The sequence below is a fragment of the Zootoca vivipara genome, chromosome 6, assembly GCF_965207765.1.
Source record: "Zootoca vivipara chromosome 6, rZooViv2.hap1.1, whole genome shotgun sequence".
In the NCBI taxonomy this organism is placed as follows: domain Eukaryota; kingdom Metazoa; phylum Chordata; class Lepidosauria; order Squamata; family Lacertidae; genus Zootoca; species Zootoca vivipara.
In genome coordinates this window covers 96,219,155-96,246,033 of record NC_142589.1, presented here as the reverse complement: position 1 = coordinate 96,246,033, position 26,879 = coordinate 96,219,155, and the positions used below count along the sequence as shown (strand labels likewise).

The 26,879-nt window shown below is 50.5% G+C and overlaps 4 protein-coding genes across 10 annotated transcripts in view; 2 read left to right on the top strand and 2 right to left on the bottom strand.

The window, feature by feature from the left end:
* Window positions 1-8,168, top strand: part of RANBP3 (RAN binding protein 3) — a 33,116-nt gene extending 24,948 nt beyond the window's left edge. For 4 of the 7 annotated variants that reach the window (XM_035116998.3, XM_088671276.1, XM_035116996.3 and 1 more), the window contains 4 exons: window positions 241-361; window positions 952-1,094; window positions 2,852-3,032; window positions 5,580-8,168. In XM_035116998.3, coding sequence (XP_034972889.1) covers window positions 241-361; window positions 952-1,094; window positions 2,852-3,032; window positions 5,580-5,623 — 489 coding nt within the window. In that variant the 3' untranslated portion in view covers window positions 5,624-8,168. The remainder of the gene's footprint in view (window positions 1-240; window positions 362-951; window positions 1,095-2,851; window positions 3,033-5,579) is intronic. The other 3 variants (XM_088671274.1, XM_088671277.1, XM_035116997.3) reach the window with 1 other exon arrangement.
* On the bottom strand, window positions 8,084-13,754 carry CAPS (calcyphosine). Its single transcript, XM_035117042.3, has 5 exons — window positions 13,566-13,754; window positions 12,565-12,664; window positions 11,780-11,957; window positions 10,157-10,366; window positions 8,084-8,307 (listed from the first exon to the last, which is right to left on the bottom strand). The coding sequence occupies exons 2-5, from the start codon at window positions 12,639-12,641 to the stop codon at window positions 8,206-8,208; spliced, it is 567 nt and encodes a 188-aa protein (XP_034972933.1). The 5' UTR covers window positions 12,642-12,664; window positions 13,566-13,754; the 3' UTR covers window positions 8,084-8,205.
* Window positions 13,755-16,156: 2,402 nt separating this feature from the next.
* VMAC (vimentin type intermediate filament associated coiled-coil protein) lies at window positions 16,157-19,379 on the bottom strand. Its single transcript, XM_035117157.3, has 2 exons — window positions 19,046-19,379; window positions 16,157-18,207 (listed from the first exon to the last, which is right to left on the bottom strand). Exons 1-2 carry the CDS (start codon window positions 19,312-19,314, stop codon window positions 17,877-17,879), a joined length of 600 nt encoding a protein of 199 aa, XP_034973048.3. The 5' UTR covers window positions 19,315-19,379; the 3' UTR covers window positions 16,157-17,876.
* Window positions 19,380-19,748: 369 nt separating this feature from the next.
* On the top strand, window positions 19,749-26,110 carry NDUFA11 (NADH:ubiquinone oxidoreductase subunit A11). The gene is made up of 4 exons (XM_035117038.3): window positions 19,749-19,839; window positions 23,429-23,521; window positions 24,147-24,269; window positions 25,821-26,110. Exons 1-4 carry the CDS (start codon window positions 19,758-19,760, stop codon window positions 25,931-25,933), a joined length of 411 nt encoding a protein of 136 aa, XP_034972929.1. The 5' UTR covers window positions 19,749-19,757; the 3' UTR covers window positions 25,934-26,110.
* The last annotated feature ends 769 nt before the right edge of the window (window positions 26,111-26,879 follow it).

Genomic DNA, 26,879 nt, shown 5'->3' with positions numbered 1-26,879 from the left:
AGTTTGGCCTAGTCCATCCACTTGGTTTGTCATTCTGAGTTAGCACCTTGTTGACTGGCGGCCCCTGTTTCCCTTGCAGCCTCATTCACGCCAGTCTCTGCGCTCTGCGCATGCTCCAATGTCCTTTTCCTGCAGATGCTCCTTGCTGCTGCCGCCTTCTGCGCTGGTCTTTCCTCCTGCAGCTTTCGATCTCTGCTGCCTTCGCTGTTAACGTTCTTCAGCCCCTTTCCTCTGTTGCAGATACAATGCAAGTTGTTTGTCTTTGATAAGAACTCCCAGTCTTGGGTCGAAAGAGGCCGGGGACTCCTGAGGCTGAACGACATGGCTTCCACAGACGACGGGACGCTACAGTCGCGCCTTGGTAAGAGCAGGTGCAGAGAGCAAGCCCCCGGGAACTGGGGGCCGCAGCCGGGGGCCACATGGGGAAGGGTCTGCCAGGGGAAGCATTGCAAAGGCCAGCCGGCCGTTGGGGCTGAGCAGGACGGACACACACCCCAGAGATAGAAGACTTCCGTAGAAAGATATTGATATGCCACTGATTCCAACTGAAACAAGGAGGGGCTTTCTGACAGCAATGATGGCGATGATAATAAAGTTTATGCCCCACCCACCTGGCTGGGTTTCCCCTGCCACTCTGAGCGACTCCCAATAGAATCTTTAAAAACGATAAAACATCAAACATTAAAAGCTTCCCTGAACAGGGCTGCCTTCAGATGTCTTCTAAAAGTCGGGTAGTTGTTTATTTCCTTGACATCTGACGGGAGGGTGTTCCACAGGGCGGGCGCCACCACCGAGAAGGCCCTCTGCCAGGTTTCCTGTGATCTCGCTTCTTGCAGGGAGGGGACCACCAGAAGGCCCTCGGGAGAGGGGCCCCGGTGTCCAGGGTGGAGACGCTGTGATCCGAAATAAAATGCCTGGTTGCTCGTTTCAAATTTATCTCTCTCTCCTCAGTGATGAGAACGCAAGGCAGCCTTCGGCTAATCCTGAACACCAAGTTGTGGGCTCAGATGCAGATCGACAAAGCCAGCGAAAAGAGCATTCGAATCACAGCGATGGACACAGAGGACCAAGGGGTCAAAGTCTTCCTTATATCGGTAAGGGGGGGTAAGGCGCAAGGGGCAGAGGCGGGCGGCGCTGGGAGTGGGGTCCACAGGCCACATGGGAAGCGCAAAGAAGCACAGAGTGATGCGTGTTGGGGCAGAAAGACTTGCGCCCATGCTCGGGGTGGTGGGGTCTGGACCTGGTGGAGCCACCACAAACAAGACCTCGGGGTTGTAGCTGATTAGTCTTGAGGAAGGGGCAGCCGATTTGCAGGAAATATTCTATGACCCCCAGAAAAGAGACAAAGCACATACTGTATTTCTCCGTATATAAGACAACCCCTATTTTTGGATCCCAAAATTAAGAAATAAATAATTGCAACATTCCATGTAGACTCCCAATTTCAAACTTAACAAAATTGGCGGGAACCATAGTATTATACACGGAAAAATACACGTAATTTTGTATCCAAAGGAAATCTTCAATATAAATTACAGTGGTACCTTGGCTGTCAAATCTAATCCGTTCCGGGGGTCCCAGAACTGTTCGGAAACCAAAGCACAGCTTCCGATTGGCTGCAGGAGCTTCCTGCACTCAATTGGAAGCCACGTCGGACGTTCGGCTTCCAAAAAACGTTCGCAAACTGGAACACTTCCTTCTGGATTTGCAGCATCCAGGAGCCAAGCCCTTCGGAACCAAGGTACCACTGTATGAGAAAAGGCACACACTCCATGCTAGGGGTCATCAGGAAATGAATTGAAAGCAGAGCCGACAAGATCGCAATGCTGTTGACAAACCTTTGGGGCTCTGTGTGCTCTCCTGGTTGCCTCACCTCCCAAAGGATGTTGTAGGGTTGAGGAAAGGGCGAGTGGAACGATCCGAGGGAAGGTTGTGCCCTTTGGGACGACTTTGAGTGCAAGGCCTGGAAGGAGGAGGTAGAGGAAAGTCTGTCCCTCTACGCCAGGGGTCAGCAACCTTTTTCAGGAGGGGGCCGGCCCACTGTCCCTCAGGCCTTGTGGGGGGCCCGGACTATATTTTGGGACAAAAGAATGAACGAATTCCTATGCCCCACAAATAACCCGAAGATGCATATTAAATAAAAGCACACATTCTACTCATGTAGAAACACGCTGATTCCCGGACTGTCCGTGGGCCGGATTGAGAAGGCGATTGGGCCGTATCCAGCCCACAGGCCTGAGGTTGCCTACCCCTGCTCTATGCTAACATTGAGAACTCTGGGACTTACAGTGAAGCTGCATGTTGGGAGGTTCAAGGCAGCCCTCCCTCCCTCCCTTCTCTTCCTTTTCTCCTTCCTTCTCCTTCCTTCCTTCTCTTCCTTTTCTCCTTCCTTCCTTCCTTCCTTCCTCCCTCCCTCCCTCCCTCCCTCCCTCCCTCCCTCCCTCAAGCAGCTCAGAGCTAACCTAGGGAACTCCCTCCCTCCCGCAGGAGCCAGTGCCAGTGATGGGCCCTGACCTGGGTGTCTCTTTTTTTGGCTGCTTCTATCTTTTTTTTTATTAAAGATTTTCTTGATTTACAAAAATCTGTGCAATGTCTCTCGTAATGTTTTTATCAATTGGTTTCATTTGTTGAGATGGGGAAAGGTGGGTGGGGGAGGGGTCGGGTGGCGATGTTTCTATTTTGCTTAATATATGTGAGGGTTTTGTCAGCTTCACTTGTGCAGGTTCTCTGTTGTTCCCTTGTGTTCCTTTGGGGGTGAGAGAGGTTGGGGTTGGCCTAGGGTATGGAACAGCTTGCGTTTGGTGCCCTCCCGCCACCCACTTTTGAGAGCGAGCCGTTCTTTGCCCCGCAGGCCAGCTCTAAAGACACGGGGCAGCTCTACGCAGCCTTGCACCACCGGATCCTGGCCTTGCGGAGTCGGGTGGAACAGGAGCAGGAAGCCAGCAGCGCGGCGCCCGAGCCCGAAGTGACCCAGTCCAACGAGGAAGACAGTGACGACGACGTCCTTGCCCCGTCAGGGTCGCCTGGAAGTGGTGAGCAAGGACCGCGGGAGGCCAGGTCTCCCTTTTCCAGGGGCCTTAAGCATCTCCCACATTTTGTGGCGTTGCATTTTCAGTTTCCTAGACCGGGGGCTTTGCTAACGGCAGAGGAGGTTTGAGGGTGTTTATTTCTACCCTGCCAGTCTGGCTGGTTTCCCCAGCCCCTCTGGGCGGCTTCCCACAAAATATTTTAAATACATGAAAACATCATTCGTTAAAATCTTTTCTAAACAGGGCTGCCTTCATGTTAATATTCTCCTTCCTCACTCACGCTAGTGAGCTGGTAGCAGACCACATTGGATTCGTGAGAATCACTTGAGGGAAGCAATCCATTCTGGATTTGTTCCTGGTAAATCCCCTTTTAATTCCCTCTCTTAAAACAACAACGACACATTAATCTTCTCTTAAAGCAAGGTTGACTCACTTTCAGTCCACAGTGTGATCCTGGAGGAGGCAGGCTTTAGCTTGCACAGGTGAAACTCAGAAAATTAGAATATCGTTGAAGAGTGCATTAATTTCAGTAATGCAACTTAATATTTTTTTCTTTTTCTTTTAATTTTTACAAATGCTTTCTTTTGGAAATTCCACAGTAATAAAACAAATAGTTACAATGATACAGTGGTACCTCGACATCCGAATGACTCGACTGCCGAAGGTTTCGACTTACTAAGTTGGCAAACCCGGAAGTCTTTTCGCCGTGTGCACGTTTTGCGCCTGCGCAGAAGCAGCGCGTGCGGTCAGCGCATGCGCAGAAGCACAAAATTGCACATGCGCAAAACAGACGCTTCAACAACCAAAGGATTTGACTTATGAAGAGCGCTGCGGAACGGATCACCTTCGTAAGTTGAGGTACCACTGTACAACAATAAACAAAAATAAACATCACTATTACGTTTCATTAATTACATTCCATTTATAATTGACCCGCCTAATGACAAATAATTACATTTACAACAAATAAAGGCTTGACATATCTTGCTTTGTATGTCATGCATCTATCTCATATATTGGTTTCACCTTTTAAATTGTGTTACTGAAATAAATGCACTCCTTGACGATATTCTAATTTTCCGAGTTTCACCTGTAGGTACCGAGAAAAGTGTGGGTTCATCTTTATGGCCCAGGACCCTCGTACTTACGGGACTGTCTCTCCCAGTATGCCCCGCGGAGGACCTTAAGGTCCATAAACAGTAATACCTTAGAGGTCCCGGGCCTGAAGGAAATCAGAATAGCCTCTACTAGAACCAGGGCCTTCTTAACACTGGCACCGACCTGGTGGAACGCTCTGTCTCCTGAGACCAGGACCTGCGGGACCGGATTGCTTTCCACAGGGCCTGTAAGACAGAGTTGTTCCGCCTGGCATTTAGCCTGGAGCTAATCTGATTCCCTCCCCCATTTTCCCTTTCTTTTTCCCTTTTATATGAGGCTGCATTTTTTAATTTTTAACTTAATTTTGATGTATGTGGTCTTGTTGTTTGAGTTGTATTTTAATCAGTTGTTTTATATTTGGTGTTAGCCGCTCTGAGCCCAGCTTTGGCTGGGGAGGGCGGGGTATAAATAAATTATTATTATTATTATTATTATTATTATTATTATTATTATTATGAATGAGCCCAGGTGCTGCTGCTCAGAGCCAGCACACGGCAAATTACATCAAGATAGAACAAAAAGAAGAAGGGAAGATGGCTGTGTAACCGGCCCTTTTATGGGGTCTCCCCATCTACCTGGTCACACACAGAGGAAAGATGCTCTACACCAGGCATCCCCAAACTTTGGCCCTCCAGATGTTTTGGACTACAATTCCCATCTCCCCCGACCACTGGTCCTGTTAGCTAGGGATCATGGGAGTTCTAGGCCAAAACATCTGGTGGGCTGCAGTTTGGGGATGCCTGCTCTAGACCAGGTGGAACAGAAAGTCCTCCTGGCTGGACCAACATCCCCCTGTCCACTCTAGGCAAACAGGAAGTGTTGTACTTGACTGCTTTTGGGGTGTTACATCCCACAGAGTGTCCCCCTAAACCTGTTTCGACCAAGTTGGCCATTTTTCGTGTGCAGGGAGGGATTACGTTCCGAGGCACCATGCGCATGCTCAAGCAAAAGCTCATATTATTGGGGGAACCCCGTCGAAAAAGCCTGGAAACTCCCTCTAAAAACCATTGGGAAACCCTTTTTTAAAAACCCACCCTAATTGCTCCCTTGCAACCTTGCTCAGACTCCCAACTCTGCACAGCCTTCACAGATTGATGCAACGCTTTGCTGATGCAGTTTTTTGTTCCGTTTTCATGTTCTCTTGGTCCTTTTTTGTGCCGGCTTCACAGCGAGGCCTTGGAGGCGTGTATACGGGGGGGGTTGTCTGTTACCATATTTTGTGGGTTTTATTTGCATGTCATTTGGATGTATTTGACAGCTGCAGAAAATTCCTAACGAAACGTTAGGGACGGGGGGGGGGGGACTCTAGTCGCCTGGAGCCGCTCTGGTCTCTCTAGGTGACCACCAGTGGCCGGTTTTGCAGCACCTCCTTCTCTCCCCCCCCCCTTGCAGGTCCCACCAACGAAGGGGACGGGCAGACAACGGGCGGCACATAGCAGCCGCAATCCGCGCTGCCGGCAAGAGCCGCCGCCCCCCGCCGACACCACCGCCCTCTTTGCAGACCCCCCTCTTGTGGGGCGGGGAGGGACGCCCTCCCTCCGACCAGCTCTTGCTCCGGGCAGCGACGGAAGCGCTCGAGATTGATGAACTCTGCACATCCCAGTTCTGGGTTTTTTTTTTCTTTCCCCCCTTCCTCCCCCATCGTGAGTTGGACTTTTGGGGGGGCGGGGCAGGGGGGCGAATCTGTTGATTCCATATTAAAACAAGAAAACAAAACGCAGCGGACTTTGGACAAAACAGGCTGAATGTGGTTTTGGGACATGTAAAAAAAGAAAAAAAATGCTCATCATATTGATGAGTCCAGGGAGGAGAGAAATCCCCTTTTCCTCCCTTCCTCTCTCTGCCCCCCCCCCCTCCACACTTGGCGAATATTTGAGGGGGGGAGGCACCTTGAGACTTGCCACGACTTGCCCGATTCTCCTCTTGGCAGCCCTCGAGGCCTGTGCCGCAGGCGAAATCCTTCTCCACACGGAAGACTCTTCTCTCCCCCCCACCCCCCATTTGCCGTTTTCCCTCCTCTTTTTCTTTTTTTTTAAAAAAAGAAAAAAACACTTGCCCCGGCAGAAGAATCTTTCGTCCGACGGACATCTCTTGTCGTGTTTTCTCCTTCCTTGCCTCATCCCCAAACATCCACCCAATTGTGGCTGACGCGGAGAGACGCTTTGCTAATTTTTTTGGAAGGGGGTGTCTTTTTAAACTCTGCCTTTCCCCCCGGTTACATCTCACCAGGCCAATTCCTTCCTCCGATTTGTTGTGACTATCATTACTACTGGTTTGCCTTGCTTCAGTCGTGGCATAAACTATTCCTTGAAAGGTAGCCCCCCAGTTTTGAACTGGATTATCCATCTCTCTTGTGCGTCGAGCAAATTGGGGGGGGGGACCTTTTCTGTTCTTATTTAAGACAAGCAAAGCTATCCTACAAAATTCCCCTCAAATTTCCTCCTGGTCTTGTCACGGCGCCAAACAGCCGATTTGTAGGGTGAGGAGGGGGCTTTGATTTGCTCTCCCCCCCCACCTGATCCAGGAATATTTGCTGGGCACGCAAAGAAAGAAAGATATACCCCCCCACCGCAAGCGTCTTTCCCCGTGATCAGCCTACCTGGCGTTTGAGAGGGGCGTGTGTGTTTATTTCTTTTCTGGTTGGTAAAAACTTGCTGCTGTGTGTTATTAATATTATTTTTAAAATCGGAACGTGCCCTGGAATCGCCATCTTTAGAACGGGGCGCGGGGGTGTGTGTGTGTCGTATTCTCTGCCCCTTTGGCTTTTTGCCGGCCAAAGATGGCTTGCACCGTCTTTTTCTGGGTTTCTAGTGAGCGGCGAAGATGCCTCCGGGTTGATACGGAGGCAGCCTCGAAGTGCATGTGGCCGGGAACTGGACATCGCACCCTTCAGGCTCTGGACGGGGGCGCAAGCGGGATTCAGGGGGGAACACGCCCATCCACGGAGTACAGTTGGAAAAGCCGGCAGCTACCCCTGCTGGGCACACGGTTCCCAAGTAAACAGGGCCGTACCTGGTGGGGAGCCTTGGTGTGGCTGAACTACGACTCCCAGAGAGCTCTAGTTCAGCAATGCCCAGAAGGCAAAAGGGTGCTCTTGCCCCTTGAGCCGAGGCAGCCCCAGCTCCTGCCATCCCCCCCCCCCCGCAGGACAGCTCCTCCAGTGCAGGCAGTTTCCGCCTCTCCAAAGAGCGACAACTGTCCCAACTCTTATTTTTAAAGCCCTTCAGAGAAAATTGGGTGGGAAAATCTGGTCCTCAGTGCTAAAAAGAGACTTGCAAGGTGTGCGTTTACGCAGGCATGGCAGGGGGGTGTCCACTTCCTTCGGACCCCCAGAGTCCTGAGGGCTCCCCCGTTTGGGTGTCACACGTGCGAAAGGGTTTGCGAGAGGGCAGCGCTCGAAAGGAGAGCGCCTTCCAATGGTTAAGGTTGCATTGAATGTGTTTAAACAGTTTTCCTCCTGCAGAGTTCATCCTTTCCGGGGGGGGGGGGGGGTTATACACACACATATATATCTGGCAGCTATTTATGGATGTGGTTTGGATCCGGACACAAGTCACTTGCAGCGAAAGAAGAGGAGAGGGTGGATGGGAAGATGAATTTTTAAAATAATTTCCTGTTGCACAGTCTCCTGTTTCCTCTGCGTACTTTAGCCAGTCAGAAAACACCTGTTCCCCCCCCCCTTTTCTCTCTCCCCTCTGGTCCTGCGTTTTATTATTGCTCCCTTATTCCTCTCCCCAGTGTTGGAGGAAGGTTGGCTGGGCCAGAGACAAGGCTGCGTTGAAACTTTTCCCTTCCTTCCCCCCGTTTTCAACGCTCCCAACTAGCGACAAGTTGAAAAAAAACCAAAATACAATTCCCCCCCAAAAAAAGGCAAAAGACCCAGACAACGACCCCTGTGTTTTGGAAGATTTCTGTACAATTGTCATATCAGATGTATTTGGGAATTACATTAAAAAAAAGAGACAAAACTTGTAACAATAAGTCCTGCTTGCTTGGCTGGCTTTTTCTTCCATTCTCGCTAAATCTTCCAGGCGGATTTCACCATGCCCACGAAATATTCGTCGCTGTCGATGGAAGCGCTGACTGCGCTGTAGTAGTTCAGGAACTCCTCGGCCGTCACCTGCGAGTACGAAGAGCCTTGAGGGTTTGCCCTCTATTCGACACGCATCACCCTCATGACCATTTATTCCTGCCTTGCCAGAGGTCAGACTAGAGGACCTTTGGGATACCATCCACCTCTGCAGTTCTCAAATTCTAGGGTGGTCATTACAGAAGTACTAACAAAAGTTGCATGCCTCTTTTCACCCATAGATCTCGGGGCACTTCTCGGCGTAAAAATACAAGGTGATTGGGTGGTTTCCAACATACTGTATATAAAACCACAATAAAACATTACACCTTAAAAGGTTTCCCTGTACAGGGCTGCCTTCTAAAGGTTACAAAGTTATTTATCTCATTTATCTCTGTGACATCTGATGGGAGGGCGTTCCACAGGGCGGGAGCCACCACCGAGAAGGCCCTCTGTCTGGTTCCCTGTAACTTCACTTTTTGCAGGGAGGGAACCGCCAGAAGACCCTCGGAGGTGGACCCCGGTGTCCAGGCTGAATGATGGGGGTGGAGACGCTCCTTCAGGTCTACAGGACCTAAGCCGTTTAGGGCTTTCAAGGTCAGCTCAGAAACATCCTGGGAGCCAATGTAGGTCTTTCAAGACCAGTGTTATGTGATCTTGGCGGCCGCTCCCAGTCCCCAGTCTAGCTGCTGCATTCTGGATTAGTTGTAGTTTCTAGGTCACCTTCAAAGGCAGCCCCACGGAGAGTGCATAAAAAATGGCAAAAAAGGCAATCACGGGAATATGTAATCAGCGCAAAAACAAAACTATACTGTGATAAATCCCTGAAACGAGATTTTGATAAAGTGAATAATAATAAGAAAACTAAACTAATAATGGTTCAAAAAAACAAAATTAGCTTAAATCTCCCAAAAGAAACGATATAGAAAAAACAAATTTCTCAAAGAAACCTCTAAATAAAGTAAACCTTGACGGGGTGCCTGCTGAGTGACTCGTTTCTAAGACTGACATTATAACATCACAACTAGGAGAGTTTTTACAGCCCTCTACCTAATCTTTTTCAAATAGCTATGATATTCATTATTTGAACTGTCTCATAGGATTAACTAACCTTTGGTTTAAACAAAACTAGAGTCTTATTTTGGGGGAATTTACCCCAGACTGTGGTGTAGCTTTCAGTTCTTTTCAGAGTCTACAGTTCCTGTCTAGTTTTTGATAAGAAAACCTCAGCCCCTAAATTTTTTTCTTTTGATGAAACAGATAGAGATTTTCCAGTGAAACAAGAATTGTTTTTTTGAACAATTATTAGTTTAGTTTTCTTATTATTATTCACTTCATCAATATCTCATTTCAGGGATTTATCACGGTACAGTTTTGTTTTTGCGCTGACCACATAGAGCGCATGGCAGTAGTCCAAGCGGGAGAAAACCAGAGCATGCACCACTCTGGCGAGACAGTCTGTGGGCAGGGAGGGTCTCATCCTGCGTACCAGATGGATCATTTATTCCTGCATTGCCGAGGGTCAGACTAGAGGACGCTTGGGGTCTCATCCGGCTCTGCAGTTCTAGGATCACCATTATCTAATTACTAACTAGGCTTCTATACCTCCTTTCACCCATAGATCTCAGCGGTTCTCGGCATGAGGTGAAAAGCAGCCAGGTTTTTTATGTCCAAGCAGGGCGATCTGTGGCCCCTGGGTTTTGGGGCCCCCAGGGGCCAGCAGCTAGCATGGGCAATGGTTAGCGATGCGGGTGGGAGGAGCGGCAGCCAAAACTGCAGCTTACTCCATCCCGAAGGACCTGAGAAGAGCTGTGCAGGATCAGGCCAGTGGCCCATCGAGCCAAGATTCCCACATTGCTGGGGGTTGGACTAGATGACCCTGGGTGTCCCTTCCTCTCACCTTCCCATCCTTATCGTCCGGGGAGTCAAAGCTGTCCAGGAAGGAACGGAAGACCTGCTCCTCCGTCCACTCGCCGCTCTTGAACTTGGGGTGGCAGCGGCCGTTGTAGACCCCACGAAGGTCCTCCACTGTCACCAGGCCATCGCCTGTCCGGTCCAGTTTTTGGAAGGCTTGCCGGATGACCTCCTTCCTGGCTTTGGACATGGGGGGCTGGGAGGAGAAGGGGAGAGAGAAAGAGAGGCAAGGCGTTGTTTTCTGCTTTTGAAACTCGCTCCTCTCTGTCCCAGGTGTCAATGGCAAATGCTCAGTGGAGCCTCCACAACCAGGAGCAGTCTACCCTCAATGCCAGTTACAAAGGGGGTGTAACAAAGGAAATTCCCTGTACAGTATTGCAAAAATAGATGAACTCTAAACTACCACAGGCAACATGCGGCTAATAAGAATATGTGTGTGTGTGTGTGTGTGTGTGTATAGATGATAGATAGATAGATAGATAGATAGATAGATAGATAGATAGATAGATAGATAGATAGATAGATAGATAGATAGATGATGGATGCATGAACCAAATTAGAACAAACAAGCAAACAAGCCTTTCAACAGTCACAATCCAGTAACCTTGTGATAATAGAATCATAGAATCATAGAGCTGGAGGAGACCACAAGGGCCATCCAGTCCAACCCCCTGCCAAGCAGGAAACACCATCAAAGCATTCTTGACATATGCCTGTCAAGCCTCTGCTTAAAGACCTCCAAAGAAGGAAACTCCACCACACTCCTTGGTAGAAAATTCCACTGCCGAACAGCTCTTACTGTCAGGAAGTTCTTCCTAATGTTTAGGTGGAATCTTCTTTCTTGTAGTTTGAATCCATTGCTTCGTGTCCGCTTCTCTGGAGCAGCAGAAAACAATCTTTCTCCCTCCTCCATATGACATAATAGAAGTGCCAAGTTTAGAAACTCTTAATTAAACAGAAAGTATGTAATAGAATCGCAGGGAATGAGAGTCTGTCGTTCATTGAACGGAATTGGATATTAGTTACTAATATTCTTAATATCCGTGTCTTGCCTGTGATTGTTTAGAGTTTCTAAGTGGGGGCAGGAGGGTGGGTGGGCGGCAGGGAAGTATAAAGGAGGTTTTGCAACCTTTTTAGTTCAAGGAAAACTGGGGCAATGGGATGCAGGCTTTATAACAAAGGGCGCAATGAAATAAAACACTCGTAATACAAGTAGAATTGGCGGTAATACACCGAAGCTGAGCATTGGAAAATTTGGGATGGATAAAAGGAAGAACTTCATGAAATGCAGAGTTACAACAGCGGAACTCCCTGCCACAGGAGACATGGACGACCACCAACTTTGGAAAGAGGGTCAGACAACTTAACAGAGGAGGGTGTAGCTTCTAAGCTCTCCCACCGCAGTGGGCTGGGTGCTTCTGAATTCATTCATTTATTTCAGTCGTACACCACCCTTCGCCATGAGATCCCGGGGGCGGTTCACAGATTAAAATACAAGGATTAAAAACAAGGCCCACTGCAGAGGGTTTCTGCTGCTGCGACATATAAATGGAGCCTCCATGGATGGAGGCAGTCTACCTTAGAAAAGCGGCAAACAAAACTCGCTCACCCGCAAGGCCTCCAGGAACTCGTCAAAGTCCAGCGTGCCGCTCTGGTTCTTGTCGCAGGAGGCGAAAATCTCCTGCGCTTCGCCCCGTTCCAGGGGGACCCCCGCATCGCGGAGCCCCTGCACAAATTCCTCCAGGTCCAAAGTTTTGCTCCGGTCGTCGTCCATGACCCGGAAGAACCTGCGAGAGGAGAAAAGGAAGGTTTTGCTTTTCTGTGAGATACTTGCTGTTATTTTCCCATGCATAAGAGTATATTTCCCCCCCCAAAAAATTTATGTTTAAAATTGGGGGTCTTATACACAGAATGTTGCAATTATTTATTTCTTAATTTTGGGCTCAAAAATGGGCCATTGTATACATGGGGGCGTCTTATACACGAAAAAATGTGGTATTTTATTTATTTCCTATATTCCTCTTGAGTGTAAAAATTAACAAACCTCAAAGCAGTCTAGAGAAAGGATGAAACACTTACTGGTGAAAACAGTTGTTTAAAATGTTTGCAATTAAATTTAAATCGCTAAACTAGGGGGGGGGCATTAAAACACATGCCGATATGTCTGGACAATGGTTTTCAACAGTGCTTTTTGCAGGGGGGGGGGGGGCGTGTATCCCTAAACATTTTATGAATCATTTGTACTTTGGTCCATTTACTGTATTTATTTTCCCCGATTTGAACTACAAAATGGTGGTTTTCTTGAGTCAAAACATTTTTTTAGGGGGAAAAAGCTCTGGTTTTCAGCAAGAAATGAGTAACGGCTGTCAGACAGAGCGTATGTCCTTTACGTACCTGGCCAGCCCCTTAATCCCAGAGGCTCCTCTTTCCAGACACTTTGCCCGGAGTTTCGCGATGGCACCCGTCTCCATTTTTACCTCGGTGCTGGGAAAGTCTGCGGAGGGAAAAAGACACCCAGGGTGGATCGGGCCCTCGCCCTCTTCCCTGTCGGCCTGCTCAAATGGGTTGTAATTAATGGATTGCACCCAATGTTCAGTCATTGCGGGCCCACGGAGTCTTCTCGTATAATCAGAGTTTGGAGGGGATCCCTTGGGGTCATCCAGACCAACCCCCTGCAATGCTCGGGAGCAAATGGTCCCCGAAACACCTTCGCTGCCATCAGCTGTGGTTAGGGTGCTGTCTAGGGGGCCAGAGTATTTTAGAATACAGGGGTGCCTTGGTTTTCAGACTTTATCTGTTCCAGAAGTCCGTCTCAAAACCAAAGCACTCCAAAAGCAAGGCGTGCTTTAATCCGTTCCAGACTTTTAAATACAACCCCTAAAATAGCAATTGAACATGAATTTTACTATCTAACAAGACCGAGCCTCCAGGATGTTGGAAAACTCCCCGTCCGCCAGCTCCCTCCTTCCCAAACCACGTCCACCTTCCTTCATTGATCTTGGCTTCGCTCCTCTGAGATCCGTCTCGGACCACGACCCGCAATTCCATCTTGGACGGGGCTGAACCACAACTTGGTTTTGCAACCTCCACTTAAATCTCCCTCCTTGGCTCTTTGGGGAATTAAATTTAAGACTTCTTTCGGCTGAGATCTAACCGGCCAGAGCATCCCGAGACCCAGGGGAGATGGGAGGACATTGCAAAAGCCCTCTGGCCTCGTGCAGAGTGCTCTCCTGGACTTTGACTCTGCTGCCAGGATGAGGCAAAAACTTACTTCCAACTTTCAGGGTGAAGTAATAAAACCCCTTTAAATTCCATGGGACTATTGGGAACAGTTTAGAGAGAGCAGTTAAAAGGACATTATTACTGGGGTGGTTTTTTTTTGCAAAACCTCCTACCTGGGTGTGTTTCGTCTTCTGCTTCCTGGAGGTGTCTGAGCTCTGCCTGGCAAACGTCCTTGCACAGAGCTGGCTGTGATCCTGAGTTTGCTGGCAGACGTCTCCATAGCAATATCCCCCGGTTGCCAGGAGGCGCCTTCGGGGCCGGCTTGGCAGCCCAAGGGAAGGCCTGGCAGGCAGGCACAGCAGTTGGCAGAGCAAGGGAGCCCAGCCTGCCACGTAAAAAAATAAAATGAGAGTGTGCCACGTCGCGTTGGGAGCCCTCGAGGATCCTGGTGGCTCTTGCAGGGCCAGGGAAAATAATAATTTGTGGGGTGGCACAGAAGGGGCAACGTGAAATTTCTAAGTGGGCACACTGAGCCCCATGCATTGCAGGGGGTTGATCTAGATCTAAATCCAACTCAATGGTGTAACTTTGGAAAATGTCGATCACTTCTCCTACCTGGGCAGTTTATCTTATCTTTCCACAAGGGCCAAAACTTATGCCGAAATCCAGCATCGCCTGAGCTCTGCGAGTGCAGCTTTCTCCCGATTGAAGTGCAGAGTGTTTGAGGACCGGGACATTCGCAGGGAAACCAAAGTGCTTGTTTACAAAGCTCTTATACTACCTTGCTATGTGCTTGTGAAACATGGACCACTTATAAACGCCATCTCCAATTCCTTGAAAGATTCCGTCAACAGGGTCTCCGGAAAATTTTACACATCACTTGGGAAGACAGGTGGACTAATATCAGTGTACTGGAAGAAGCAAAGATCACCAGTGTTGAAGCGATGATTCTTCAACATCAACTTTGCTGGACTGGTCATGTTGTGCGGATGCCTGATAATCGTCTTCCAAAGCAACTACTCTATTCCGAACTTAAAAATCGAAAGAGTAATGCTGGTGGTCAACAAAAGAGGTTTAAAGACTCTCTCCAGGCAAATCTAATAAAATGTAGTATAAACACTGAAAACTGGGAAACACTGGCCTGCGAGTGCTCCAGTTGGAGAGCAGCCTTTACCAAAGTTGTCCTGGGCTTTGAAGACACTCGAACTCAGGACGCTAGGGAGAAACGTGCTAAGAGGAAGGCACGCTTGGCAAATCCACACCTGGATCAGCTCCCGCCTGGAAACCAATGTCCCCACTGTGGAAGGACATGTGGATCCAGAATTGGCCTCCACAGTCACGGATTCACTTTTGAAAACTGTGTTTATGGAAGACAATCTTATTTGGCTACAAGGGATCACCAAAGAAGAAGATAGTGCCAAGATCTTCAGCTAGGTTCCTGCCAGTCAGGGGGTTGGGCTAGATGGCCCCTGGAGGTCCCTCCAGACGCTACCTAAGATTTCAGAAAGGAATTCTAATGATAGGAGTCTAGCCATGGGTAAAGAGGGGTGGGTGAGCTCCGTATTTTGGGGTTGCCTATGGTCCAAGCAACAAGGAAACGGCTTTGTAAAGATGCAGGTTATTGTTTGATAAAGGTAAAGGGACCCCTGACCATTAGGTCCAGTCGTGACCGACTCTGGGGTTGCGGTGCTCATCTCGCATTATTGGCCGAGGGAGCCGGCGTATAGCTTCCAGGTAATGTTGCCAGCATGACAAAGCCGCTTCTGGCAAACCAGAGCAGCACATGGAAACGCCATTTACCTTCCCGCTGTAGCGGTACCTATTTATCTACTTGCACTTTGACGTGCTTTCGAACTGCTAGGTTGGCAGGAGCTGGGATCGAGCAACGGGAGATCACCCCGTCGCGGGGATTCAGACTGCTGACCTTCTGATTGGCAAGCCCAAGAGGCTCAGTGGTTTAACCCACAGCGCCACCCACGTCCTCTTGATAATAGTACAATAATGATAATGATAATAACAATAATAACTTGTTATTATTCTGCCCCGCTCAATCTGGCTGGGTTTCCCCAGCCACATTGGGCAGCTTCCAACAAATACATTAAAGGAGGAGCAAACCCAGACCAGAGGTTCATTGTGAATAATACAATCATAGAATCCCTCTTCCATGCAAGATATTTGAAGATATCTCCTCCCAGTCTCTCCTCTTTCCCAGGCTAAACATGCCCAGCTCCTTCAACCGTTCCTCATCAGGCTTGGCTTCCAGACCCTCGATTTGGGGACGGCACTCGGGGACTGTGAAGCGGGTCAACTGGACCCCCCTTGCGCCGCTGGCTGGCACAGACGCCCCTAAACTGCTGGGTGCAGATAAGGGTCTCAAGAGGGGAGAGCGGATCCAGCTTTCCTATGGTAGCATTGAGTGGCATATACTTTGCTCCGCCCACTTCCCTTTTGGCCACGCCCACTTCCCAAGTGCGGCCCCCTAAAAGCCTCCCCACGAGAGCATGCAGCCCCTGAATCGAAAACAATGCGCTTGGTAATTTTGTCTTTTCGCGACGCTTTCTCCCAGGAACAGACAGGAAGCTACCTGGGCAGGGATTTCCGAGATCCCTTTTCCCAAAGTTGATTTTTACATTGGCTGCTTTCCGAGACCTTGAGGACTAGTGTCTTGTTTTCATTTCAGTTTTTCCTAGAGGGAAATACCCAACATCGCCCCTGAGCACGAGGCTGGTCGGCTAGGAATGAAGACTCGCAAAGCACACAGATCCCGAGTATACCAAAATAGGTTTATTATTTGGCTCTAACGGAAGAGGAACAGTTTTAAATAGAGGTTTCCGGTGTAACAAAATCCCCAGTTATAGGCACTTGAAAGTGAAGCCAGGCGCACAAGTTTGACCTGGGAACGTGGTAACAGTCGTGGGGCAGAAATGGGCTGATTCTGCGCTCATGGCTATAAGAACACAGTCTGCCTCTCGAACTCTTGGTTGATGAGTAAGTCAAGGAAATGGGTACAAAAAACAGAAATGGAGCCATAAAAGCACGGAAGTTGGAAGGGGATCCCAGTGGTCATCTAGCCCAACTCCCTAGGAATGGAATGGAAGCGAAAGAATCCCTGACAGATGGCCAAGGGAAGAGAATCCACCACCATCCAAGTCAGTATTGCTAGCACGGACCGGCAGCCGAAGGCCGGGAGCCCTTGAGGTCCTTAAAAAGAAACAAAGCTAGTCCTCATTGTTCGGAACCGAAGGGCCGATTGAAGGCCCTTCTTTCCTGTTAAGACACGTCTTTGGGGGGGGGAAAGGAACGTTATCTCCCATTAGAAGAGGGTGAATAGGAATCTAGAATGCTGCACTGATACCAGAAGCCCAGCACAAAGTTTCCAGATCTCATGGTCTCGCTGGTTCAAACCAGGACACGTGAAATGGCCTTGCATCAAGTTGGAGGGGGTTGAGCCTGGGACGTTCTGCATGCAGGGCACGCGTCCGTCCGTCCCCACCCTCTTTTTAAAACTAAAACCAAGCTTCTAGACCTCATGGCTCTCAATAAAGGCTGCGAGAGGAACGTAAGAAAGTAGCCTCCTCCAGTCCTTGTGGTCTTTTTTAAACAGGCGCGCTGGGCACCTTCTGCACGCCAAGCAGGTGCTCTGACCCAATAGCTGGCACTTGCTCCCTGCACTTATCTGAGGTAGAACTGGGGGGGGGGGGGAGAGCTGCCACTGGGACTGTAACGGCCCCCCCACTCGGTCCTGGAAAATAAGGTTGCACAGCGAGATCAGGTTCCTGTATTTCTAGGTCGGAATAGCTCAGGAGACTCTTAGGGATGCGAGTTCGAGCAAAAGATCCCTTCCCTTAAAAATATTTGGTGCTGGTGGTGCAGAATCAGCATCAGGCCCCCCACTCACCCCTGCGAGGCGGTCCCTAGGGAGGCAGTCGTCCCCCCCCCCCTCGTCCCCAGAACACCCCAGAATTACTGCACTCTGCCCTGTGAGCCACGGCTGCCGAGAAATACACAAAAGTGACCCGGTTAACCTGTGGAACTCGCTGCCACAGGAGACCCCCCCCCCGTGGAAGGAAGGGGAGAAGAGGGCTCTCTATATGGCTCCTAAGCCAGGACGGCTCTGCTCTGCCCTCCAGGGGCAGCGATGCTTCTGAATCTCCAGCATTCGCACTCAGATCCGGGCTTCCCAAATGGCCATCATCCTGTGAGAAGAGGCTGCGGGAGCAAGTGAGCCGCCGATTTGGCCTGATCCAGCAGGCTTCTCCAACCCCCCCGCTTTCCAGGAACGCTCATTCATCCGCCGACGGGAAGGGGAGAGAGAAGTCAAGTCGCTAGTCCTCAAGCAATTTGTCTTTAGGTGCAGGATGAGGCCTGAGGGCGAACCGGTGATGCCAGGAGGGTGCAAATAATTCCACAATGTCCGCCTTCAACAGGGGCCGGACCCCCCCTATCCCATTCCAGACCCCCCAAACAGTGACTCGCACCCGCGCTCAGACCGTCGTCCCAAAAAGAGCTTTGTCCGAATCCTGGGGGTCGTCGCCTAGGGAGAAGTCTCTGGCGCCGTCCGGGACGCAGTTCGAGTCTGGCAAGAGGCCGCTGGAGTCCGGGGAGCTGCCGCTGCTGTCGGGCCCCAGCCTCTCCCCTTCGGACATCTGGGCTAGGAGGGTGTCCAGCACGGGCCGGCAGCGGCAGATCTCGCCCAGCAGGCGGCTGCGGTGACGGAGGCGCAGGATCAGGCCCTCCTTCTCCCGGATGACGCCCAGGAGCTCCTGCACACGGTCTTCGGATGAGCGGAGTTTCTCCTCCAGGGCAGCAATTTCCCTTTTTTGGGTGGGGGGAGAAAGGAGGAAAAGCAGCAGTGAGGTTGGGGGGTGCAGGGGATTAAGGCGCTAGTCCTCAACGTTTCGTCTTAAAAACGCAAGCTGCCGGTCCTCTTTCTTCCCACCCCGCCTCTCTCTTAAAAAAGGGGCTGGAGAAAGGGCTGCTCACTGGCAGGAAGGCAAATGTTTCCGAAGGCGGATTCTTCCGGCAGCTTTTTTTTGGGGGGGGGGGGAGGGAAAAGAAGGAACACCGCCTAGTTTTGGGGAGCCTTCAGGACGCCTTGAAAGGAGAAAAGGGAAACCGAGAGTGGCTCAAGGCGCTAGTTCTCAAGGTCCATTTCCCTGCCCATCCCCTTTCCTCATTCTCCGCCCAAGGCGCTAGTCCTCATGACCTTTCAGCTTGGCTCCTTTACTCCCCAAGGCGCTAGTCCTCAAGGTGCATCTCCCTGCCATTCCTCTGGGTGCTAGTCCTCCTGGCCCTTGCCCTTGGCTCCTTTACCCCCCAAGGCGCTAGTCCTCATGGCCCTTCAGCTTTGGTCCTTCCCCCGCTAAGGTGCTAGTCCTCAAGGTCCATCTCCCTGCTCCTTCCCCATGCCTCCTTCTCCACCGAAGGTGCTAGTCCTCGTGGCCCTTCAGCTTTTCTCCTTTACCCCCCAAGGCGCTAGTCCTCAAGGCCCTTCAACTCTGGCCTTTTACCCAAGTTTCTAGTCCTCACGGCCCTTTCCCTTGGCTGCTTGACTCCCCAAGGCGCTAGTCCTCAAGATCCATCTCCCTGCCATTCCTTTTTCCTCCTTCTCCGCTCAAGGCGCTAGTCCTCAAGCCCCGCCCCCTTTTCCTACCTGCCCTTCTCTCGGCTCAGCTCGTCCATGGCCCTGCGGGTCTCCCCGTCCTTCCGTATGAGACTCTGGGCCTGGCCCCGCACGGTCTCCTCGGCGGCGGCCAGGCGCGCCTCCAGCTCGGCCACGCGCCCGTGCAGCGCCGCCAGGTGCGCGTTCGCCTCCCGGATCTGCACCGGCGTCGGCGGCGACGCGGGAGGAGGAGACGCCATGACGGCCAGACGGCGCAGCCCGAGAAGATCCGCCCACCGCCAGCGCGCGGCCAATGGCATCTCGCCGGGGAGGGACGGAACCCCGCCCTCGTCCTCGGGGAGCCAGTCAGAGGCGACGCGGCTCGCGCACGCCCCGCCCATCTCCCCAGGCGCAGCCAATGGCGCTCAGCCGGGGAGGACAAGCCACGTCCTGAATATGATGCTCGAGCGCCCCGCCCACCGCCTCACGCGCAGCCAATGGCCTTCCCCTGAGGGGAGGAAGCCGAGCCTTTTGCTTGAGCATTACCCTCAATCAAAAGGGCCAATCAAAAGCATCACCCTCAATCACCCCAGGCCAATCAAAAGGGTAGAAGCGTGTTCAGCCCGCCCACACGCCGCCCTTCATTGGTCTGTTCCTGCATCAATCCCGCTTTTCCCAGCGACGATTGGTCTAGCACTCGCTGCCCCGCCCCGCCGCGAGAAGTAGACCCTCCGGAGACTCGCGAGAAAAGGCCGCCGCCAAGATGGCAGACTACTGGGACATCCCGGAGGGCACCGATTGCGCCCGAAAGACCTGGCTTACGACGCGCCTCGGGGCCATTATCGGTGAGGAGGCGGGGGCTCGGGCGGAGGGGGAGGCGCCTGAGTGCGGGGAGCCGCTCGCCCCTCCCTCTCGGAGCCACTCCGGATTGACTCCGGATTAGCTCCGTTCACACGAACCGGAGCGTGTTTTGGCCCGAGACGGAGGAGAGGCCCTTGCTCACGCTTTGCGACGCATGGGGGGGGGGAGAAAGAACCCCGCAAAGCGCACGTCCCCGGGGATGTGTCGATTCGGAGTGACTCCGGATTAGCCCCGTTCACGCAAATGGGAGTGGGGGGAAGGATCATGTTTTGCCCCGAGACAGACGAGAGGCTCTGTCCTCGCTGTGCAATGCATTTGGGGTAATGTGGGGAAGGACCCCCACAGGGGACGAATCCTTGGATCAATTCGGAGTGACTCCAAAATAGCCTCGTTCACACCAACCGAAGCGCATTGGGGAGGGGGTGTCGTGGGGGGCCAAGTTTTGCCCTGAGACGGTCAAGAGGCTCTGTTCATACGGAGCAATGCATCGGGAGTGATGTGAGGAAGGACACCCCCAAGGATCAAGCCTTGGATCAAATCGGAGTGGATTCTGCCACCCTGAAGGAGGCACAGTTTTGGTGCGAGATGAGAGCCCCTGCTTGCGTTTTGGCGCAGTCCTTATCCAGGGTCAATTTGAAGGGCACTTATAAACTTAAAAGTAATCCATTTGGAACCCTTCCAGTCAGGATTCAGACCTCATCATGGGACTGAAACTGCCTTGGTCGCACTGGTCGATGATCTCCGGCGGGCTAGGGACAAAGGTGAGAGCTGTTTCCTTGTTCTGCTGGATCTCTCAGCGGCTTTTGACACCATCGACCATAACATCCTTCTGGACCGTCTAGAGGGGCTGGGAGCTGGGGGCACTGTCATACAGTGGTTCCGCTCCTTCCTCCTGGGCCGTGTTCAGAAAGTGGTGGTGGGGGATGAGTGTTCAGACCCCTGGGCTTTCACTTGTGGGGTGCCTCAGGGTTCTGTCCTCTCCCCCATGCTTTTTAACATCTACATGCAGCCGCTGGGAGAGATCATCAGGGGGTTTGGGCTGGGTGTCCATCAGTATGCTGATGATACCCAGCTCTACCTCTCTTTCAAATCAGAACCAGTGAAGGTCCTGTGTGAGTGCCTGGAGGTGGTTGAAGGATGGATGGTGTTTAATGGATTGAGGTTGAATCCTGACAAGAGAGAAGTACTGTTCGTGGGGGACAGGAGGCGGGCAGGTGTGGAGGATTCCCTGGTCCTGAATGGGGCAACTGTGCCCCTGAAGGACCAGGTGCGCAGCCTGGGAGTCATTTTGGACTCACAGCTGTCCATGGAGGCGCAGGTCAATTCTGTGTCCAGGGCAGCTGTCTATCAGCTCCATCTGGTACGCAGGATGAGACCCTACCTGCCTGCAGACTGTCTCGCCAGAGTGGTGCATGCTCTGGTTATCTCCCGCTTGGACTACTGCAATGCTCTCTACGTGGGGCTACCTTTGAAGGTGACCTGGAAACTGCAATTAATCCAGAATGCGCCAGCTAGACTGGTGACTGGGAGCGGCCGCCGAGACCACATAACACCGGTCCTGAAAGACCTACATTGGCTCCCAGTACATTTCCGAGCACAATTCAAAGTGTTGGTGTTGACCTTTAAAGCCCTAAACGGCCTCGATCCGGTATACCTGAAGGAGCGTCTCCACCTCCATCATTCTGCCCGGACACTGAGGTCCAGTACCGAGGGCCTTCTGGCGGTTCCCTCGTTGCGAGAAGCCAAGTTGCAGGGAACCATGCAGAGGGCCTTCTCGGTGGTGGCGCCTGCCCTTCGGAACGCCCTCCCAACAGATGTCAAAGAGGAAAACAACTACCAGACTTTTAGAAGACATCTGAAGGCAGCCCTGTTCAGGGAGGCTTTTAATGTTTAATAGATTACTGTGTTTTATTTTTCTGTTGGAAGCCGCCCAGAGTGGCTGGGGAGACCCAGCCAGATGGGCGGGGTGTAAATAAAAATTATTATTATTATTATTATTATTATTATCCCGGGTCAATTTAACGGGCATATGAACTTGAAAGTAATTAAATTTGATAATAGTAATGAATGAGCTGCGTTAACATGGGCTGCAGATTAGTCCTGTTTGCGGCAGTTTGGTGTAGGGCGGCTCTGGACTAGCCGCATTGTGACTCCAGATTTGTTTCGTTCACAAGGGTCCATGTGCATTGAGCTGTGCAGGCCTCCTGCCATAGGAATTAACCTGAGGTTGACTTCAGATTAGCCCTGTTCCTGCAGGCTGAGGAGGCTGGTGACTCATCCTAAAATCTGTCAGGTCTGGGAAAGGTAGAAAATGTAACTCTAAAAATTGCACATACTTTTGTAAACCAAGAAATCTTTAATAAAAAAAATATGGAAGCTATACGTCGGCTCCCTCGGCCAATAATGCGAGATGAGCGCGCAACCCCAGAGTCGGTCACGACTGGACCTAATGGTCAGGGGTCCCTTTACCTTTACCTTTTTTATGTTAAAAACAATAATAATAGGCAGCAGCCAAGGAAGGTTTACCTCCTGGTTGTGGGTTAAACCACAGAGCCTAGGGCAGGGGTCCCCAAACTAAGGCCTGGGGGCCGGATGCGGCCCAATCGCCTTCTAAATCTGGCCCGCGGACGGTCCGGGAATCAGCATGTTTTTACATGAGTAGAATGTGTCCTTTTATTTAAAATGCATCTCTGGGTTATTTGTGGGGTGTAGGAATTCCTTCATATATTCTTTTCAAAATATAGTCCGGCCCCCCACAAGGTCTGAGGGACAGTGGACCGGCCCCCTGCTGAAAAAGTTTGCTGACCCCTGGCCTAGGGCTTGCTGATCAGAAGGTTAGCGGTTCGAATCCCTGCGATGGGGTGAGCTCCCGTTGCTCGGTCCCAGCTCCTGCCAACCTAGCAGTTCGAAAGCACGTCAAAGTGCAAGTAGATAAATAGGTACCACTCTGGCAGGAAGGTAAATGGCGTTTCTGTGCGCTACTCTGGTTCGCCAGAAGCGGCTTTGTCATGCTGGCCACAAGACCCGGAAGCTGTACGCCGGCTCCCTCGGCCAATAACGCGAGATGAGCGCCGCAACCCCAGAGTCGTCCGCAACTGGACCTAATGGTCAGGGGTCCCTTTACCTTTACAGTCAGACTAACCCAAGAAAACAAGAGGTGGGCACAGTTCCTTGGGGTGGGGGTCTTGAAAGGAGGGCGGCTGCCACATAGAATCCTTCCCCCACCGCCCATTTTTTAAGGGAGGACCAGGTTTTTTTTTTAAGCAGCTGAAGGTATATTATATTTCTGGCTTTTTGTTACAGAACAGGGGTCAGCAAACTTTTTCAGCAGGGGTCCGGTCCACTGTCCCTCAGACCTTGTGGGGGGCCGGATTATATATTGGGGAGGTGAAATGAACGAATTCCTATGCCCCACAAATAACCCAGAGATGCATTTTACACAAAACAACACATTCTACTCATGTAAAAACACGCTGATTCCCAGATTGAGAAGGCGATTGGGCCTTAGCTTGCCTAGCCATGTTTTAGAAGAAGAATAAAGAATGTATTTTCCTATGCAAAATTTTCCTGCAGGTCTGGTGGGGTCTGCTTACCGTGTGACCCTGTTCCCGTCCGAGACGACCCTGGGGGCTTTTCAGAGGGCGACCACTGGAACCGTCCTCATGGGTAAGTCCCGCACAGACTCTGCTTGGCAGCAGCCCAGCCCGCTTGATATTTGGGAGAGGAGAATGAGAACGAGATGCCGCGTCTATTCTTGTAGATAAGCGAGCCTCTAGGCGTGTAGTTAGCATAAAATCTAAATAATCATGATAATAATCAGTGGTTTTTTTTTCTGGGGGACGGCACAGGGGTACACATAGCCCTAAACATTTTGTGAATCAGAGTTTGGCCTCATTGAGGGGCAGTATTTCAATATAAACAGGACAAAAAAAATTTTTAGAAAAAAAAAAGGGCTGGTGATTTTGTTATTTGTGCCCCACAGCCGCAAATAAAGTTCTACTTATAGCTGGCTGTTCTGTAATTAATCAAACTCCCTTTGCGTTCAAACCAGGGCAAGGTCGAAAGCAGCCGCTCTCAAACTCCGAGAGCGAAATCTCAACATTGCTGGGTGTGTGTGTGTGTGTGCTTGCTGTAGGAATAATAGGGCTGCCTTATATAGAGTCTGCTTAGTTCAGTATTGCCAACACTGGCTGGCAGCAGCAGCTCTCCAAAGAGGCTCTAACCAGATGAAATGCTGCTGCTTTCTCTCGATTTCTTCCCCCCCCCCGTCTGTTTTTTTTTGTCTCTGCAGCCACCTTGGGGGCCGTTTTTGGGGTCACGACTTGCCTCAGCGCCCAGCTCCGAGAAGACCCAGAGGACCCAACAAACTACTTTATCGGAGGCTGCGCCTCGGGCGCCATCTGGGGAGCCAGAGGTCGGTCGCCCGCCGTCCCGACTCAAATTTGCCCAATTGGGAATAACCCCATGTTTCCGTTTTCGTTCTTCAAATTTCCCCGGAGACCCCCCCAAAAAACACGCCAGCAACACAACTTGAAAGGGCAGATCCTTAGGAAGGGATGGACCCCCCAAAAATAAGAATTGGGACTGGTCTTTGGTCGCCTGGGGAATTTGGGAATGAAAGGAAACAGTTCTGTTCTCCTGCAGATGTCTCTCTGTGCTGCGCTCTCCTCTCACTGGCCTCAATTGCTTGCGCAGTTTTTCCATAATAATAGTAATAATAATTTATTATTTATACCCCACCCATCTGGCTGGGTTTCCCCAGGCACTCTGGGCAGCTTCCAGCAAAATATTAAAATGCAGTAATTCATCAAACATTAAAAACTTCCCTAAACAGGGCTGCCTCCAAATGTCTTCTTAAAGTCAGATAGTTGTTTATCTCCTTGACATCTGGTGGGAGGGCGTTCCACAGGGCAGAATTTCCCCAGAAACGCGGCTCTAACCCCATTACTTGCCGCCAAGAGAAATCCCCTTAACGGTTTTCTCCTCCAAGCACCGATTCCCATTGCAACGCAAGTGCTGTGATTGCACCTTCTCTCATTAAATGCTTGTTCTGAACAATTTGGAATCGCCTCCCAAGATTCCTGCTCCATTTCCATTTCCGAGTCTGTTTCCCCAAATACGCTTTGACCCCGTATCCTGTTGCAGAAGGCCTCTGTATATTTTGGAGACCGCTCGGTTATTTTATTATTATTTTTTAAGATGCGTATGCTGCCCTATAAAAATAGCAGCCTTGGTTTTTGAACAGCTTTGTTCTCAAACGTTTCAACTCCCGAACGCCAAAAACCCGGAAGTAAATGCTCCGGTTTTTCGGAATCCGGACATCCGACATATATATATATATTTATATTTGACATCCGGGTTCCAAAAAACAGAAAAAAGAATATATATATTCTTCCCCAGCCACTCTAGGCGGCTTCCAACAGAAGGTTAAAAACACGCAACCAATTAGAAGCTCCGCCTCGGTTGTTGAACGTTTCTGACAGCCGAGGTTTGACTGTATAAGAACGCAAAATAAATAATACAAATACAGTAAAAGCAAAGACGACCCAATAAAGGCCGTCGGATGTCAATCAGCCCAAGGCCTGGTTTGAGGAAAGTTTCCATCTGGCAGCTAAAGGGGTTTTGCCACTTCCCCCTGCCTTACTTTCTCTAATCTACACTTTCCAAGGTATCCAAGTTTTTTGGCCTTCCCCGCCTCCAGTGACAGGGAGTTCCGCCGTCCGACTATGCCCTGCGTGACGGCGGGCCTCCTCTTCTCCCCTCTCCTCTCCCTCCAATAAAAACCACATTGAAAATCTTCCAAAATTATAATACAATCGAAAAGACCCAATTTTGTGCCCATTTTTATATCTTTGAATGACTTCCCATGCTCTGAAGTTCCTTTTCCAGTGGCAGGGAGTCCCGCCGTCCAGCTATGCCCTGCGGGACGCCTCTTCTCACCTCTCCTCTCTCTCTCCTCTCCCAGCCCACAGCTTCGCCACCGGCACAGCCGCCTGCGTGGGCCTGGGCGCGGCCGCCTTCCTTGCCAAAGTCGGCAAGAAGGAAGACTGGTGCTGGCTGCAGACTCGCAAAGACTGAACCCGGAGCCGCCCTCTCCGTCCTCCAAGCGCGGCGCACGATCGCCACCAACCACATCCCAGGGCATGGACTTTAGCGGGAAATCCTGGCGCCCGAAATCCCGGGGCCGTGAGCCAAGTGGCCCGAGAGAATCTTGTCCTGCAAATAAAAGCGTTGACCATTTTTCGGTCCCTGGAATTTTCCTCTTTGTGACTTCCTTGAGCCCAGACTGTAGGGGGACAGACCCTAAAACTCTTTAAATGCGCCTTAAAACACATTGTAATTTTTACCCCATTTTCTCATATTACCAAAAAACATTTTTAAAATAATATTTATTACGTTTTCCATTTTAGCAACCCAACAAAATCCACATTAAAACATTCCAAATTATAATACAATCAAGAAAAGAAGCCAAATTTCATGCCAAATTAGATACCTTTGTGTGCCTTCCCGTGCTCTCAAGTTCAGCCAAATATTGTGCTGCATTCCTTGATTAGTCCAAATAGTCATTTTACAAAATTGTAACACTATAACTTTGCACGGCCAATTTGGAAGACCAAAACTCAGTGCTTTTTTCCCCCTCTTAAAAAAATGTTTAGGGGTACTCTCATCTTCGACTTGAGAGAATCAACAGTAAATGGGGTGGGGGGGAATTCGCAAAATGTTTAGGGGAAATTAAATTCGCAAAATGTTTAGGGGTATGCGTCCCCCCCCCCCCAGAAAAAGCACTGCCGAAACTTCATGACCACCTTCTCTTCCCCTTTTCGCGGTTCCTTATATTCTAGATTTTAGCATTGCGGATCCGATTTTATTCTATTGGTAATTTATCCTTGAAAATCTATTTAAATGATCTCACTGCACGTTTTTATCCCAGTCCTGCGATGAAAACCCATCGTAAAAATGGGATCTTCCAAATGTCCTCAGGCCTACAGCTTCTCGGTCCCATATGGGTGGGGTATAAATTATT

Bases quoted from the DNA above. Each gene is read 5' to 3' on its own strand.
- CAPS (XM_035117042.3), bottom strand. From the start codon at position 12,641: ATGGAGACGGGTGCCATCGCGAAACTCCGGGCAAAGTGTCTGGAAAGA. The intron at 10,367-11,779 runs GTGAGCGAGTTT...TTCTCCTCCCAG, and splicing joins AGTTCCTGGAGGCCTTGCGG to CCCCCCATGTCCAAAGCCAG. The intron at 8,308-10,156 runs GTGAGAGGAAGG...TCGTACTCGCAG, and splicing joins CGGACGATAAGGATGGGAAG to GTGACGGCCGAGGAGTTCCT.
- VMAC (XM_035117157.3), bottom strand. From the start codon at position 19,314: ATGCCATTGGCCGCGCGCTGGCGGTGGGCGGATCTTCTCGGGCTGCGC. The intron at 18,208-19,045 runs GTAGGAAAAGGG...CACCCAAAAAAG, and splicing joins CTGAGCCGAGAGAAGGGCAG to GGAAATTGCTGCCCTGGAGG.
- NDUFA11 (XM_035117038.3), top strand. From the start codon at position 19,758: ATGGCAGACTACTGGGACATCCCGGAGGGCACCGATTGCGCCCGAAAG. The intron at 23,522-24,146 runs GTAAGTCCCGCA...TTGTCTCTGCAG, and splicing joins CACTGGAACCGTCCTCATGG to CCACCTTGGGGGCCGTTTTT. The intron at 24,270-25,820 runs GTCGGTCGCCCG...CTCCTCTCCCAG, and splicing joins CGCCATCTGGGGAGCCAGAG to CCCACAGCTTCGCCACCGGC.